Source organism: Papio anubis, chromosome 4 (genome assembly GCF_008728515.1).
Source record: "Papio anubis isolate 15944 chromosome 4, Panubis1.0, whole genome shotgun sequence".
Taxonomy (NCBI): Eukaryota; Metazoa; Chordata; class Mammalia; order Primates; family Cercopithecidae; genus Papio; species Papio anubis.
In genome coordinates this window covers 181,399,326-181,416,636 of record NC_044979.1, presented here as the reverse complement: position 1 = coordinate 181,416,636, position 17,311 = coordinate 181,399,326, and the positions used below count along the sequence as shown (strand labels likewise).

Genomic DNA, 17,311 nt, shown 5'->3' with positions numbered 1-17,311 from the left:
TCTCGTGAGACTCTTCACTATCACAAGAACAGCACCGGGAAGTCGCCCCCATGATTCAGTGACCTCCCACCAGGTCCCTCCCATGGTGTGGGGATTATGGGAGCTACAATTCAAGATGAGATTTGGGTGGGGACACAGCCAAGCCATATCACCATGTCTACCAAAAATTGAAAAATGAGCTGGTGTAGTGGTGTGTGCCTGTGGCCCCAGCTGCTCAGAAGGCTGAGGTGAAAGGATCTCTCGGGCCCGGGGACCAAGGCTGCAGGAAGCCATGATTGTGCCACTGTACATCCAGCCTGGGTGAGAGTGAGACTTGGTCTCAAAAAAAAAGAGAGAAAATAAAAGCAAGTGGGCGGCGGCTGAACGCGGAGACAGGAGTTGTCCCTTGTGAGCGTGGCCTTGGTGCTGCTGATTTCATGGGGAGCCTCCAGTCAGGGGAGCAGCAGCTGGGGAGAGCTGGGGCCTCTCTCACCTGCCTTCCCCCACATCACACATGCCCCCTCTTGTGTGTGTCCGCACTCACACACGTGTTCCCCTGCCCCGCACTCATGTGTGTCTGTACTCTCACACGCGTGCTCCCCTGCCCCACGCTCACATGTAACCTCGCTCACTCTCACACGTGTGCTCCCCTGCCCCACACTCACATGTATCCTCGCTCACTCTCACACGCGTGCTCCCCTGCCCCACACTCACATGTATCCTCGCTCACTCTCACACGCGTGCTCCCCTGCATTCTTCTGTTGAGCTGAGCTGACCTCAGTGGGGTGCTGCAAGCCAGGGCCTCACACCGGTCTCTCGCCCTCCACAGCCCTGGGGTCCAGGCTCCTCCAGGAACAAGCGCAGGCCCCTGGGCTCCCTGGAACCTCCCGGAAGGCAGCAGAGGGTCATGGGGGTCACCCGCAGGGGCGCAGGGAGGCTCGTCACGACTGGATTCCAGCCAGGCTGGCCTGATGCTCCTGGGGGTCCTCAGCACATGCCCCTTCGCCCCAGCATGTGCTTCTTTCCGGGGAACCCACACTCCGGCTGAGCGGAGCCGTCCCCTCCAGGTCAACAGCACCCGGGGTGGCTCTGCAGCGCCCCACTCCGCGCCTGCACAGGGACGGTGGCCCCAGTGCCCTTTGTGACTCACTGGTTAATGAGAAGCCGGTGGGGAGGTGCTGCCGGTGAGCGAATAAAGGCCCTGTCCTTTCGTCTGCCCAGACAGGAGCATCAGGACCAAGGTGCTGGCCATGTCCCAGCTGGTGGAATGCGTCCCCAACTTTTCGGAGGGGAGGAACCAGGAGGTGAGGCCCCCAGGAGCTGGCCAAGCATCCAGGGCCCACAGGGCAGCTTCAGTGGCTGAGGCCCAGGCTGTGGAGGAGGCGGCGGGCTTGGTGTGGGGGCCATCTTCCCAGGATGGGCGAAGCCGCTGCCCGTGGGCCCCAAGGACATCCCGTGACTGGGGGCGCCTCGGGAGTGCCTGACCCAGGGGTGGGTGGAACACGACTGGTGCTTGTGGGGGCTGAGGCCTGGCTGTGGCTCCAGGGGCCTTTTGGGTGCTTCTAGTGGGGGGTTGGGCCAATCTCTGGGCCTCAAAGGGCCTTGGTGCTCCTCCCCCGGGAATGGGGCTCCTGCCACCAACTGAAAGGGCTGCCTGAGGTCACACGGGGTTGCCCAGTGTGGTCCCCACCACTGCCACTCCATCTCCACCGGAGTTAGCTTGCTGAGCCCCCACCTTGCAGCCACCATCCCCACTGGACCTAAAATGAAGTAGGCACAGAGGGGGCAGCAGGCCCCCAGGTCTGGCCTCTCGCCCCCCACAGCCCTGAGGTCCAGGCTCTTCCAGGAACAAGCGCAGGCCCCAAGGGCCACCTGGAAGCCCCCAGAGAGCAACACTGGGCCACAGGGGTCACCTGCAGGGGTGCAGGGAGGCCTCGTCACGCCAGGATTCCAGCCGGCACCAAGGCCCTGGGACAGGGCAAGATTTGGGGCTGAGCCCCTGCTCCCAGCCGTCCTGTCACGCAGAAGGTTCCAGGCCCCTCCCCTGCTCGGGAGTTGCAGGTCCTGGCCCCTCTGTGACCTGTGCCTGTCATACCTCCGGCATCTGTCTGTCGGGGCAGAGCCCGTGAGTCTCTACTGGAGGCACCACCTGCAGCCCCTCGTGGGGACCATGCTTGGGCCCGAGCGACGGTGGCCTCTGTGAGGGTTTCTGGGCGGCCACTGTGTGCAGGCACTTTTAGTGGGAGCTCAGCTTGTCAGAGAGCCCCCAAAGGCCCCCATTTGGGTGTCTGGGCACAGCCACCTCCAAGCTCCTTTTTCTTCTTTCAAACGGGGAGACTGAGGTGTGGGGGCTGGGCCTGTGTCCCAGGTGATCGAGGCCATCTCTGGAGCTATTACACAGACCCCTGGCTGCGTGCTGCTGGATGTAGACGCAGGCCCCTCCACCAACCGCACCGTGTACACCTTCGTGGGGCCGCCGGACTGCGTGGTGGAGGGGGCCCTCAACGCCGCCCGGGCAGCCTCCCAGCTTATCGACATGAGCAGGCACCAAGGTGAGGGCTCCAGGCTCTCCTGCGGCCGCTGTGTGTTGGACTGTTGGGGCTGAGGCCCGTCCTGGTGTCCTGGGAGAGGGGGTAGACCCGGGGCCCAGGCTTGGAACATGGGATCCAGTGGGGCTGACTCTGGCTCTCCTAGGAGGACCCTGGAGTGTGGGGGTCATGGCCCCCAGCCTGCCTGGAGGGCTGTGCTCTGGGGGACCCCCAGGTCGCCATGCTTCTGCAGCACCGGGCCACCTTCATGGCTGGGTCGGGGGAGGGGGCCACGCCAGGGACCTGCCCACACGTCAGGGGGGCTGAGAGCCGGTCTTGGATCAGGCACTGGTGGGGGAAGGGCTGCCCGGAAGCTGACATGTCAACAGCCCACAAGCCAAACACCTCAGTGGGCGGGCAGGGCCAAAGGTGTGTGGACACACGGGCGCTGGCCAGGGGCTGGGCCGTGGGTCTCTCATGAGAGGCCAGGGATTCACAGTGATCCCAAGGGGTGGATGGATGAGAAGCTTATCTCAAAGTGACCAGCCCTGGGCGGTGGCAGCAAAGGCGGGGGAGGCTGGCATCCCCTGGGGTGGGCACTGACCCACGGCTTAGTGTAGCCACAGCGAGAGACTCAGCTAGTGAGAAGAATGTTCTGGAAATGCAGTGTGGATTCTGGGCTTCAGGGGAGGGGGCTGGGGTGGCCAGAACCCAGCCTCGAGCGCTCACTCTTGGCCTGGTTAGGGCTTCATGAGAGCTGAGCTTTGCAGGCCTTAGAAAGTTATTTATGTGCGTTAGGAGAGGGAGAGGTTTATCTCAGAGATGCCAGACCACCCACTCAGGCTGCTGCTGGTCCTGGGCTGAGTGGCCTCCCCACATGGCCTGGGAGGACGGTGCAGGGACATCCGTTGTCCCGGGAGGGACTGGTGCTGCTGCTGGGGCGGGGCTGGGAGCGCCCAGGGCTGGCCTCCTCCCTGTGGTCAGTGTGAGCAGCTCGCTGGGTGTGTGGACTGGGGGGCTGCCCAGGCCGGAGAGGACAGAGGGTCCGAGAACCCCGTGGAGCTCCCACCCACTTCCATGCCTGGCCTCCTGCCCAGCCTCGCCATCTCTCTGCAGGGGAGCACCCCCGCATGGGGGCCCTGGACGTCTGCCCCTTCATTCCCGTGAGGGGCGTCAGCATGGACGAGTGTGTGCTCTGTGCCCAGGCCTTTGGCCAGCGGCTGGCAGAGGAGCTGGACGTGCCAGGTGAGTGTGCCCCACCCTCCTTGCTCCATTCCTGTCTCATTGGTGCAGGTTACTGGCTCCTTCTGTATCCCGCAGTTCCCTGCCCTTGGCTGCTCCTGCAAGGGCAGAGTGTTACAAACAGCCAACATGCAGAAGCACAGCTCCCTCAATACCGAAACAACACAGCCTCCCTCAATACCGAAATCAACAATACAAAATCAACGCAGCCTCCCTCAATACCGAAATCAATAATACAAAATCAACGCAGCCTCCCTCAATAACGAAATCAACAATACAAAATCAACGCAGCCTCCCTCAATAACGAAATCATCCATCTGAGGCAGAGAACGGGCACTCCCTGGGAGAGGGTGCAGTGGGGGCCCATTCCCAGGTTTAGGCTTGAGGGAGCCCCTCCACCTGGGTCCTCCAGGAACTGAGTCCTGGACCCCCTGCCGGTCAAGGCCTGACCGCTGGGCTCTCCTGCAGTGTACCTGTATGGTGAGGCTGCCAGGACGGACAGTCGCCGGACCCTGCCGGCCATCCGGGCCGGGGAGTACGAGGCCCTCCCTAAGAAGGTGCCCCCACCCTGGGTGGTCGGGCCTGGGAAGGAGGTGGACCTGCCCCTTTGTCCTGGCTGGGGCGGCTGGGCCGGGCCCCTCCCTCCCGTAGGGAATGTCTCACCCCAGGGCAAACTTGCCCACAGCTCCAGCAGGCCGAGTGGGCGCCTGACTTTGGCCCCAGCTCCTTTGTCGCCAGCTGGGGGGCCACGGCCACGGGGGCGAGGAAGTTCCTCATCGCTTTCAACATCAACCTACTCAGCACAAAGGAGCAAGCCCACCGCATCGCGCTCAACCTGCGGGAGCAGGGCCGCGGGAAGGACCAGGTGACCCCGTTCACCAACCCCGTGGAGCCCCACCCAGCCCCTCGGGAAAGGGTCAGAGGCCAAGAGCCTCAGCTGGGGCGGTCGGTGGTGGACGGGGCACCAGCCAGACAGGGTTTGGTCTCCCACCTGCAGACTGGCCCAGCCTCCGCGTCCACAGCATGTGGGGACAGCGCAGGTCGGCAGGTCGGGGGTGGAGTGGAGCTGGGGAGCTCCGGCCTCACGGGGGTTTTCATGGAAGAAGGCAGGGCTTCCCTTTGTTAACGTGGCAGTATTTCCATACTGCTGGGAAACAGCGACTTCCGGAATCCCAGGTGCCCTCAGGGGCCCCCCACATCCCTCCAGATGCCTTGGGAGCCCCGACACCCCTACAGACCTTCAGGTGCCCCCAGGCCTTTCCCTCCAAGTCTACATAGCAGGGGTCACCCAGTCTGAGCGTCACCCCTGCATCGATGGTATAGATACCTGGAGAAAGAGGTGGAGGGACCCCCTGCCCATCTGTTCCTCACTCAGAGACCCCAGTCCCACAGGCAGCAGAGGTGCTGGGGCCCAGCTTCCCGACCTGCAGACTCAGCACAAAAGCACAGGGGCCTCCAAGTCCTGCTTTAGGCCCCAGCCAAGGGCAGAGGCCAAAGTTCCCCCATGTGGACTTAGTCACCCCGAGGAGTGCGGGGCTGAGGGGATGGGGGAGCAGATGGGATGGGAGAATGGCATGGGGGTGCCTGGGCCCCATCCCTCAGCATTCCCCCAACATCTAGGACGCAGCGTGGCTGGGAGGCAGGGCTTGGGCTGAGCGAGGGCCAGCCGGGGTGGGCGTCCGGTGTCTGACCCTTGGGGGCCTCCGTTTCCCTGTGGCAAGCGAAGTCGCTCTGGCCCTCCCCGGTCAGCTCAGTGGGGTCGGAGGAGAACCACAGCACCCACCCAGGCACAGGTTCCTCCCTGTCCAGCTGGGGGACGCAAGCGCCAGGAGAGGCTGGCAGGGCCAGGCAGGATGAGCTTCCTAGCCCAGGCTGGGAAATGCTTCTCCTTTGCAGCCAGGACGTCTGAAGAAGGTTCAGGGCATCGGCTGGTACCTGGACGAGAAGAACCTGGCTCAGGTGTCCACCAATCTCCTGGACTTTGAGGTCACAGCGCTGCACACGGTCTACGAGGAGACCTGCCGAGAAGCACAGGTGAGCCCGGGAGCAGCCACTGCTGCGGTGAGGGGTGCGCAGATCCGTCCCGTGGGCAGGGCAAGGGCCCCACATCCTCCAGTCAGGGCCGTTCTCCAGCCAGCCCCCAGGTGGTGATGCTACCTGTGCCTTGGCAGGAGCTGAGCCTCCCGGTGGTGGGCTCACAGCTGGTGGGCCTGGTGCCCCTGAAGGCTCTGCTGGATGCGGCCGCCTTCTACTGTGAGAAGGAGAACCTCTTCATCCTGGAGGAGGAGCAGCGGATCAGGCTGGTGGGCCGGGCTGCCGAGGAAGGGTCGGACAGGGGCATGCGGGGAGGGTGGGGAGGCGGCGGAGCTCACACCCCTGGGGCGCAGCTTCCCTCCCCCTCCTTCCCCTTCATTTTATTGACTTGTGTTCAGAAGATGAGATTCACTTTTCATTTTGGAAACCTTATTGAGGTTTTTTTTGTGACCTATGATATACTCACTTGTGCAAATTCCATGGAGAGGACAGCCCCCTTTCTGCTGGGTCTTGCCTCCTGGGCCAGCTGTGCTCCCGTGGAGGGGCCTGTGCCTCCTCTCACCATCTCCATAGGGGCTCCCTGCACCCCTGGAACTGGTGGCTTACAGATGTGTGTGCCTCCAGCTATGGGACTTAGATCCCCATCCACGGAGCGGCTCCTTCAGAAAGTGACTCGTTTGGTCTTGTGGACACCTGGACCTCAAGGCTCCTGGAGTCTGGGTTCCGGTGGGGCCCCAGGTCCTGCTGGGGTGTGGCAGTGTCTGCAGAGCCGCTGTCTACCTTGGTCTGTCCTTTCACTAGAGGTCACTTTGTTTTAGGTGTGTTTTTCGAAATAAGCACAACGCACTTGACTGGATTTTTTGGAGAGGTTTTGTCTTTTGGTGTTGGGTTTTTACCGTTTGTGTTTTTACTGATTTAGCTCTTGTGACTTGTGGATTCCGTCCTTGTTTAGTCTCAGGCATATCTTCTTCTGTTAGATCGCTGACCCAGTTATTTAGTTCTCTAGCTGTAGGGACACTGTGATGCTGCAGCAGCTCTGCCTCCGTCACTCCTTTCCTCTGGATTCACAGTGGTTTTCCGGAACCCAATCACTGGTACATTTGTGGCCTAGTCTATTGTATTCCCGGCTGTTAACAATTTTTTTTGTGACTTTAAATTTTGTATAATTTCTTACAGAGAAGATGGGGTGGCCCTCCACTCCTGCCTTCTGCCCATATTTTCCAAGTGCTTGCATTTTGCCCAATTTATTTGTGTATAATCATATTTTTTTCTGGACTATTTAAAAGTTGGGTTGAAGACATTGTGCTCTTTTACCCCTAATTTATTAAGATTGTGTTTCTTAAGAACAGGGGCATTCTCTTACCTAACCACAGTGTAATTATCAAAATCGGGAAATTCAACACTGATACAATCCTAGTACCTAATAATCCTCAGGCCATAACCAAATTGCTTCAGTGTCCCAGTGATTCCCATCAGAGCAATTTCTCCTCCAATCCACGATCCAGCTCATGTAACACAGCACTGAGCTCACCTTTTCTCCTTTCATCCCGAACTGTTCCTGTCTTCCTTGCCCTTCACTGACCTTGACATAGTTTAAAAGGACAGACTTTTAAAACCGCCTCCGTGGGGACTAGTCTGATGTTGCTTGTGGCCAGATGTAGTTGTGCATTTTTATTTTAATTTCTTAACTTTTTTGAGACAGGGTCTTCCTCTGTCACCCGGCTGGAGTACAGTGGCACAATCACAGCTCACTGCAGCCTCAAACTCCAGGGCTCAGGCAATCTTCCCACCTCAGCCTCCCAAAGTGCTGGGATTACAGGCAGCACCACTAGGTAGACCTGGCTAATTTCACACAGATGGGGTTTTGCTCTGTTGCCCAGGCTGGTCTCAAACTCCTGGACTCAAGCAATCCACTCACGTCAGCCTCCCAAAAGTGTTGGGACGACAGGTGTGCACCACCACGCCAAGCCAGTTACTTATTTTTGGCAGGAAAAGCATAGATGGTGTTGTTTCCTCCCCACAATGCACATTTTCTCAGGGTGCCGACGTGGTCCAGTCACTTGGCCAAGGCGGCCCCTTCCTCCTGGGCCCTTCGCTGCAACGTTACTGTTTTTCCCTTTTGCAATTAATACATTGTGGGGAGTACTTGAAGGTGTTTAAAGTATTGAGTAGGTAGAGAAATACCTGTTATCTACTGAAATTCCAGCGTTTTAGGAGCCAGTGATAGTGTTCTAACGTCATCCTGTCTCTCTAAGCAGCAGCTGTCGCTTCTCCACATTTCCTTGTCTTCTTATGTGTGAGGCCCTCTGCTTTCCAGCATGGGGTTTTGTTGTCGTCATCTTTTTTCTTTCTTCTTTCTTCTTTCTTTCTTCTTTCTTCTCCTTCTCCTCCTCCTCCCTTCTCCTCCTCCTCCCTTCTCCTCCTCCTCCCTTCTCCTCCTCTCCTCCTCCTCCCTTCTCCTCCTCCTCCTTCCTTCTTCCTTCTCCTCCTCCCTTCTTCCTTCTCCTCTTCCTCTTCTCTTTCTTCTTCTCCTTCTTCTTCTTTTTTTTTTTTTTTTTTTTTTTTTTTTGAGACGGAGTCTCACACTGTCGCCCAGGCTGGAGTGCAGTGGCCGGATCTCAGCTCACTGCAAGCTCCGCCTCCCGGGTTTGCGCCATTCTCCTGCCTCAGCCTCCCGAGTAGCTGGGACTACAGGCGTCCGCCACTTCGCCCGGCTATTTTTTGTATTTTTTAGTAGAGACGGGGTTTCACTGTGTAGGCCAGGATGGTCTCGATCTCCTGACCTCGTGATCCACCCGTCTCGGCCTCCCAAAGTGCTGGGATTACAGGCTTGAGCCACCGCGTCTGGCCTCCTTCTTCTTCTCCTTCTTCTTCTCCTTCTCCTCCTCCTCCTCCTCCTTCTCCTCCTCCTCCCTTCTCCTCCTCCTCCTCTCTTCTCCTCCTCCTCCTCCTCCTTCCTTATTCCTTCTCCTTCCTTCTCCTCCTCCCTTCTTCCTTCTCCTCTTCCTCTTCTCCTTCCTTCTTCCTCTCTTCCTCTCCTTCTTCCTTCTCCTTCTTCCTCTCCTTCTTCCTTTCTTCTTCTTCTTCCTTCTTTCTTCTTCTTTCCCCTTCCTTCTTTCGTCTTTCTTCTTCCTTCTTTCTTCTTCCTTCTTCCTTCTTTCTTTTTCTTCCTTCTTCCTCTTCCTTCTTTCTTCTTCTTTCTTCTTCCTTCTTCCTTCTTTTTCTTCTTCCTTCTTCCTTTCTTCTTCTTCCTTCTTCTTTCTTCTTCCTTCTTTCTTCTTCCTTCTTCCTTCTTTCTTCTTCTTTCTTCTTCCTTCCTTCTTGCTCTTTCTTCTTTCTCCTTCTTCCTTCTTCCTTCTTCTTTCTTCTTTCTTCTTCCTTCTTTCTTCTTCTTCTTCCTTCTTCTTCCTTCTTCCTTCTTCCTCCTTCTTTCTTCTTCCTTCTTCTTCCTTCTTCTTCCATCTTTCTTCTTCCATCTTTCTTCTTCCATCTTTCTTCTTCCTTCTTTCTTCTTCCTTCTTTCTTCTTCCTTCTTTCTTCTTCCTCCTTCATCTTCCTCCTTCTTCCTTTTTTCCCTTCTTCTTCTTCTTTGTCTTCTTCTTCTGAGTTGTCTTCTTCTGAGTCTTCTTCTTCTTCTGAGTCGTCGTCTTCTTCTGAGTCTTGCTGTCACCCAGGCTGGAGTGCAGTGGTGCGATCTCGGCTCATGGCAACCTCCACCTCCCGGGTTGAAGCAATTCTCTGCCTCAGCCTCTGGGAGGGAGTAGCTGGGATTACAGGCGTGTGCCACTGCGCCCAGCTAATTTTTGTATTTTCTTTTAGTAGAGATGGGGTTTCACCATCTTGGCCAGGCTGGTCTTGAACTCCTGACCTCGTGATCACCCACCTTGACCTCCCAAAGTGCTGGGATTACAGGCGTGAGCTGCCGTGACCAGCCGGAGTTTTGTCTTCTTTACCCGAAGGACCCCATGCCTGCGACCTGCACAGGTCTGGCTGTGCCGGTGGCTGTGTGCTGCCTCCTGGTGGTGAGGCTGCTTTGCTTTGTGTTGTGTGATTTTTGATTGCGAGTGCATGCTCTTTGGAATTGTATCTATGGTAGTTCTTGGTCACCGGGGTTCAAAGTTTTTGCCTCCAAGGAGGCTTTGTGCTGGCGCTTGTGGACACTGCCTCAAAGGACCCCTGAAGCCGAGTTTTTGGCTTGGAGCTCTGGAACCGCAGAAGAGTGAATTTGGTGTCGGGTGAGGCCTGTAGCCCTGTCAGGGTGGCTTGTGGTTAGGAATTCACAAGAGATTTTTTTTTTTTCTTTTCCTGCTTCATCCAAAGGGAATGCAGGAACTGGGAAGTACCTCAACTGTTTACTCTGGCAGGTGGCTGTTTCTAATTCATCCTTGGGGATGTCACTTTCCAGGGGTCTCCAGTCCGACCCCACTCTGAAGGCCTGAGACCTCCCCCACTCTTGAGGGGCTGCCAGAGCGGGGCAGTTGCCCCCAGGGCGGACCCAGCTCCAGGCTGACAGGCTGTTCCAGACTCACCTTTCTGGTCATGTCTGGTCTCCAATGATGTCCTGTCTGCTAGCTTAGCCAGGCCTTTAAAACGCCCTGCATTCCTGGGGTTTTCTGCCGAAGGAGGCTTTGCCTTGCGGCTTGCTGGTTCTATGGCCACGGGGAGGTGCTCTCCTCCCCACCCGGCTGCTGTTCCTCTCTGTGAGGTGGGGGTCGCATAGCCAACGTGTTCTGAATGGGTTTCGCAGAGTGAATTCTAATCTTAAATGGGACTGTCACAACTTTATTTTGAATTTAGGTAAAATTCACTTTTCTGGCATACAAGTTTATGTGTTTAGGGCTGTTCCTCAGCTTTTAAGGACTTGTTAGATGTGAAGACTTGGTGAATTAAAATCTTGCCCGCCCCTGTCAGCGATGGGCAAGTGGTGCGGTGGGAGGGGTCGAGTGGTGTGGAGTGGGGTGAGTGGTGGGGGGGCAAGTGGTGGTGGGGGGGCGGCGAGGGATGAGCAGCAGTTTGCTGTGGGGTCTCCAGGGGGCAACTCCTTTCTCTGGGCCTCGGTTTCCTCAAGCGCAACTCAGGGTGAGTGGCTGTTTCCAGAATCCCGTACAGAGTGCGTGCTGGGGTGGGGCCCACAGGGCTCCTGGTGGAGCAGAGGTGGGGGGTGAGGGGTGCCAGCCACGCCCCTGCCCTGCTCCCCGCAAAAGCGCCCATGTGCTCAGGGCAGGGGGCGGCTGCCGCAAGGGTGGGACCCGCGGGTTCCGAGGCTTTCCTGGTGGTGGAGACGCGCCGAGGCCATTTCCACTCCAAGCCGCTTTTCTAGGTGGTGAGTCGGCTGGGCCTGGACTCCCTGTGTCCCTTCAGCCCTAAGGAGCGGATCATCGAGTGAGCCTCTGCCCTCCCGACCTCTTCTCACCCGTCCCGGGCTCTGCCTCCCTGGCCTTGCGGGGCGCTGGGATCCCTGCGTGGGGACCCGGCTCATCCTCCCAGCGCCTCCCTTTGGGCACCTGCTCGGCCTGCGCCAAGTCGGGGTGTGGGGGGTGAGGGGGGCACAGAGACCCCGGCCGGGTCCCCGCTGGTTCTCTCCCGAGTGGTCGCCTCCCCGTGGGTGCGGGTGGGCGTGGGGCCTGGGGCCGCCTGGGGAGGACTGCGCTCCCCCCACCAACCCCGGCCGGACCCGCTGAGCCGCGCCCACCCTGCAGGTACCTGGTCCCTGAGCGCGGGCCTGAGCGAGGCCTGGGCGGCAAGTCCCTGCGCGCCTTCGTGGGGGAGGTGGGTGCCCGCTCTGCGGCCCCCGGGGGCGGCTCGGTGGCGGCGGCAGCTGCAGCCATGGTGAGCTCGGGGGAGGGGAGGAGGGGGCAGGGGAGGAGGGGGGAGGGGAGGCGGGGGGAGCGCGCGGTGGGGCAGCCCCGGGCGGAGACGCGGGGGCCAAACGGGCAGGACCCCCGGGCGCAGGACCCCCGCCGGGAGCACCCGGCCCCTCGCTGTTCCTGGGGGTGGTCCCGGGCTGTCTGGGGTCCCCGCGACCCCCACATCCACCCCTCTCGCAGGGCGCGGCGCTGGGCTCCATGGTGGGCCTCATGACCTACGGGCGGCGCCAGTTCCAGCCCCTGGACGCGACGATGCGGCGCCTGATCCCGCCCTTCCGCGAGGCCTCGGCCAAGCTAACGGCGCTGGTGGACTCGGACGCCGAGGCCTTCGCCGCCTACCTGGTGAGTGGCAGCCGCAGCAGGGCACCCCGGGCCCCTCTGACAGCGAACCCCCAGCTGGGGCCCGGGTGAGAAGCGGGTCAGCCTCCGGCTGGGGACCAGGAGTGGCCTGAGGGGGTCACCACTGGCCGCTGTCTGGGCCTTGACCCCCAGCACCGCCTTCACCCGGCAAGTGCATGGTCCCAGCAGGGTTTGAGGGTTTGTATCTACCCCCCACCTCCCCCGGAAAAAGCCAGGCGTGGTGGCTGGTGCCTGTGGTCCCAGCTACTCTGGAGGCTTAGATGGGGGGTGGCTTGAGGCCAGGAGTTGGGGCTGCAGTGAGCCTGATTGCAGCACCGCACTCTAGCCTGGGCAACAGAATGAGACCCTGTCTCTAAAGTAAATATAGGCCGGGCGCGGTGGCTCAAGCCTGTAATCCCAGCACTTTGGGAGGCCGAGGCGGGTGGATCACGAGGTCAGGAGATCGAGACTATCCTGGCTAACATGGTGAAACCCCGTCTCTACTAAAAATACAAAAAAGTAGCCGGGCGTGGTGGCGGGCGCCTGTAGTCTCAGCTACTTGGGAGGCTGAGGCGGGAGAATGGCGTGAACCTGGGAGGCGGAGCTTGCAGTGAGCCGAGATCAGGCCACTGCATTCCAGCCTGGGAGCACAGCGAGACTCCGTCTCAAAAAAAAAAATAAATAAATAAAGTAAATATATACAAAACGCAGGAACAACTTTAAATTTAGAAATTTAAAATAAGATGAATAATTGAATAAAAACCAAGTAGAGAGGAAAATACATAAATGAAAATGTAATCAAGAGGCAGGAAAGAAACGTACATATAAGACGTGTGGTTTAGAGAAACATGAGTGGGGACGGTGAGACCGCACCAGGCACCAGTGGTCACTCCAGCATGTGGGGAGTGCAGGATTGGTTTATGCTTCTTGTGAGCAATGCGAAGGTAGACTTTTGAAAAATATAAGGAGATATCCTTACTTTGCACTAAATACATAAGTAATTTCCAGATGGAATAGAAAGCTGTGTTTCTCCATCACCAACACAACAAAGCCTCACGAGAAATCACAGAAAACAAAACTGACCAGGTGGGCAGGCCTCGGCCGGACACAGATGTGGCCACGTGAAGCACACGCTTGGCTGAGATCTGCCCAGGGAGACCGTGCACACCGCAAGGTCTGGCTGTGAGAGGGTGTTCGTAGTACGAGTCACAGCGTGGGGATGGCTGTCCCTGCTCCGCCTGCAACTGCTGCAGACCCTCGTGCAGAGGACAGCCCGGGAGAGGGGCCGCAGACCCTCGTGCAGAGGACAGCCCGGGAGAGGGGCCGCAGACCCTCGTGCAGAGGACAGCCCGGGAGAGGGGCTGCAGCCAGGAGGCCTGGTCCAGATAACGCCCCAGCCAGTCAGGGAGACCCTGGGCATTTCTGTTCCTCGATGGCCGCTGTTGGAAAGGTCATAGGATCCAGCTCTGGGAGCATTTTCTCCCAGCCGTGGCCGAGGGTAGGGGCCATTGATGATGACTTTCTGGTGGAGATTTGGCTGAATCTTCCAAGATGAAGGGAGCACATTCCCCACTGATCACCCCTCGGCTGGGGCTCTGGCCCAGTGGATGTGAGCAGGGCTTGGTGGGTCCCCGTGCTCCGTCTCACCCTAGGCGGTTGGTGTGTGGCCCCAGCCATGCTCACCCACACGGGGTGGGTCTGAGGAGCCGAGTGCCTTTGGGTGATGCCACACGTGTGAGCACCTAGGAAAGGCCAGTGCCTGTGGCCAAGGCAGGGACGCGAGGGGCTTTGTGGTTTGCTCTTAGTCCTGCAAAGTCTGGGCCTCTTATGCCCAGGCTTGAGGGTGGTGCAGCTGCTTGTGTTGGAGACGCAGGCCAGAGCCACTCCTGCCTTACAGGTTCTAAGGGCTCAGGGGACTTCCTGGGCCCTCAGGCTCCTTATCTGAGAATAAGGTCCCTGAGGGAACTACCTGCCCCTCCTCACATCCCCGGGCTCTGACCATCTGCTGTGTGCCCCTGACCACGCCCCACCCCACTCCACCAGGCCTGATGCCAAGGGCTGTAAACCACTGACCTAGCAGAAGCTTGGTTCCCAGAGAACTTGTCCCTACCTGGGACATGGTCCTTGCTACGGCCCCTGGCGGGAGCTCAGAGAGCACGGCTGCTCCCCCAACGGCCCGTCACCCCGTGGTTCTGTCTCTCTCTGGCAGGAAGCAATGAGGCTGCCCAAGAACACACCTGAGGAAAAGGACAGGTGAGTCTGGAGGGCACCGGGGCCGCTGTCGGGGGAGTGGCAGCCAGGATCCTGGGTACCTGGGCGCTGTGACGGGGCGTGGTCGGCCTGGGCGTGCGGGGTGCCTGGGCGCTGTGACGGGGCGTGGTCGGCCTGGGCGTGCTGGGTACCTGGGTACCTGGGCGCTGTGACGGGGCGTGGTCGGCCTGGGCGTGCTGGGTACCTGGGTACCTGGGTACCTGGGCGCTGTGACGGGGCGCGGTCGGCCTGGGCATGCTGGGTACCTGGGCGCTGTGACGGGGCGTGGTCGGCCTGGGCATGCTGGGTACCTGGGCGCCGTGACAGGGCGTGGTCAGCCTGGGCGTGCTGGGTACCTGGGCGCTGTGAATGGGGCGAGGTCGGCCTGGGTGTGCTGGGTACCTGGGCGCCGTGATGGGGCGAGGTCAGCCTGGGCGTGCTGGGTGTTTGGGAGTGACTTCCCATTCCCCGCTTCTGCGCCTGCTCAGCCCTGTTGGGGTGCAGTGTGACTACTGCCTGCCCGTGTGTGCCCCTGTGCCCAGGCTCTCCTCTTGCTCCTTCCAGGCGCACGGCAGCCCTGCAGGAGGGGCTGAGGCGGGCAGTCTCTGTGCCGCTGACGCTGGCAGAGACGGTGGCCTCGTTATGGCCGGCGCTGCAGGAACTGGCCCGGTGTGGGAACCTGGCCTGCCGGTCAGACCTCCAGGTAGGGGGGTGCCTGGGGGACCCCAGGGCTGCTGCAGAGCAGGAAGCAGCTGTTGGGGCTCAGTGGTGGAGAGCACGGTGGTTTGCTGGCCGAGCCAGGCGGGGAGATCTCACTTCATGGGCAGTTCCCGGGGCTTTGGCCTCCTCCAGCAGGGCCGGGGTATCCACTGCCTTCTAAGATCTCACCCACAGTCGCACCACAGACAGGCAGAGACCCAAATGTGTCTTCGGAGCCCATCCTGACCACTGTATACACTGCTCCACCTCCCCCAGGGGCCGCTGTACCACCCACCTTCTTGTTCTAGAAAACACCTACGTCAGGCCAGGCACAACGGCTCACGCCTGTGGTCCCAGCACTTTGGGAGGCTGAGGCGGGAGGATCACTTGAGTAGAGGAGGTTGAGACCAGCCTGGGCAGCATAGTGGGGTATGTGTGTACAATAGACAAGTATGAGCCGGGCGCGGTGGTGCCTGTGGTCGCAGTTACTTGGAAGGCTGAGGCAGGAGAATTGCTTGAGCACAGGAGGTCGAGGCTGCAGTGAGCTGTGATCACACCACTGCACTCCAGCCTCGGTGACAGAGCAAGACCCTGTGTCAACAACAACAAACAAAACACAAGAAAGCACGCAAGGCAGCTCCTGGAAGTAGACGCAACACACTGACGGGCCACAGCTGGGCAGAGGCTCCCGGACAAGGAACATCTATCTCATGGGCTCGGCACTTTCTGCAGCTGCCCTAAGACCTCATGGTCTTCGGGGTCTTTACAGGAAAGACACCAGTTTCCAGCGTCTGGTCCCAGAGAAGTGTCCCCTCAATCCCTGGGAAGTGGCCCAGGGCAGTTAGCCTGACGCTGCCTCCGGGGGCCCTCCAGGGGATGACTTTGCCTCTAGAACTGTGGTCCCTGCTCCTAGAGTGGCGGACAGCCTCCAGCACGGCTGCTCCCGGGCCTCCTGCGGGGCTGAGCCCTGCTTGGATAAGAGGAAGTTTCGTTTTCTAAGCTCAGTGGTGGAAGAAACCAGGAGCTGAGCTTGTCGCCCCGGAGGCGCCTCCCTCTGTGGGGTGAGAGTGGGGGCTGCACTGGGCTCCTTGTAGTGAGGAGGAGCCCCTCAGGCAGAGACAGTCTGAGCAGTTTGCTCAGACTTGATCCATGGAGGGGCTCCCTGGGGTCCTTGCAGGTGGCGGCCAAAGCCCTGGAGACGGGTGTGTTTGGCGCGTATTTCAACGTGCTCATCAACCTGAGGGACATCACAGACGAGGCATTTAAGGACCAGGTGAGCAGGAGGCAGGTGTGGTGCCCGGACCCCACGTGGGGCCTGGATTCACAGCCTCAGGGTGATTGCGACTGTCCATGGGCAGCGGGGGTGGGAGCCTGAGCCTGCTGCCTAGCAAGCCAGGCTGAGACTGGAACTCCTGGGCCCTCTTCCCCCGTGTGTCTGTCAGATCCACCATCGCATCTCCAGCCTCCTGCAGGAAGCCAAGACCCAGGCTGCACTGGTGCTGGACTGCCTGGAGGCCCGGCAGGAGTGATGGTGCCGGAGGCCTCTCCGGGCTCTGTGGCCCCTCCCTCGCCCATCCCCAGAGGGCAGAGCTGTGACCTGGGTCGGGACACAGTTTGTTCCTGTGGGGCCTGGAGGATAGGTGGGTGGGCAGGGGGGCATCTCCCGGGAATGGAGGTGCTGGTAGGAACAGGAGACCCCTTAGTCCCATGTGACCTCCAGTAAAGTCTTAGCACCAAACCTGTGTTGTGTGTGTGAGGTTTTGGGGGCAGGGCTGAGAGCTGAGCTGCGGGTCTTGGGGCAGGAGCAGGACACATGGTCAGTGGGCCACGGGAGCTGGGGTTGGAGGGAATGGGGCCGCAGTGTGAGGAGACAGACGTCAGCACCAGGGTCCCCAGAAGCCCAGTGCAGCCCACAGTGGGCAGGGTCACAGGTACTCGGAGCACCTGGGGTTCAGTGCAGGTCCCTGGGCCGCGAGGCCCCTCATCTGAGGGAAAGGGGCCCTGGTTGTGCATGGGGCAGAAACCCTGGGGACGGCAGGACTTTCGACGCTGGAAGGAGAGCCTCGCTTCCCAGGTGCAGCTGCCAGCGGGTCCGGACAGTCCCACGGAGCACGGTACTGGCCCCGTCCTCAGTTCCCGTCCACCCTTCAACCGGCAGCTCCCTGGGGGACTTTTCCTCCCTGCCTCAGCTCCCTGCCGGGCCAGCCTCCTGCCTCCAGAGAAGTTATTCGTTAAAAAATAATTTTAAAAATCACTATACCCTCAAATTACTTCCAGATGGACTATTCCATGTGATAGACAAAGTATGAATGTATTTGTTAGACAGCAATGCAGGATATTAAAAAGATTACTATGTCCTTGAGTGAGGCAGAA

General features: G+C 59.4%; 1 protein-coding gene across 3 annotated transcripts; it reads left to right on the top strand.

Moving 5' to 3' along the window:
- Positions 1–860: 860 nt before the first annotated feature.
- On the top strand, positions 861–16,676 carry FTCD (formimidoyltransferase cyclodeaminase). Of its 3 annotated transcripts, none has more exons than XM_021935138.2 (14): positions 861–1,283; positions 2,348–2,531; positions 3,624–3,752; positions 4,218–4,306; positions 4,435–4,614; positions 5,646–5,783; positions 5,921–6,052; positions 11,104–11,165; positions 11,483–11,612; positions 11,831–11,992; positions 14,199–14,242; positions 14,804–14,942; positions 16,116–16,211; positions 16,401–16,676. In XM_021935138.2, exons 1-14 carry the CDS (start codon positions 1,230–1,232, stop codon positions 16,659–16,661), a joined length of 1,800 nt encoding a protein of 599 aa, XP_021790830.2. In that variant the 5' UTR covers positions 861–1,229; the 3' UTR covers positions 16,662–16,676. The 3 variants fall into 3 exon arrangements, with proteins under 3 accessions (XP_021790830.2, XP_021790828.2, XP_021790829.2); XM_021935136.2 differs by having other exon boundaries at positions 1,115–1,283; positions 16,381–16,676; XM_021935137.2 differs by lacking the exon at positions 2,348–2,531 and having other exon boundaries at positions 1,183–1,283; positions 16,381–16,676.
- The last annotated feature ends 635 nt before the right edge of the window (positions 16,677–17,311 follow it).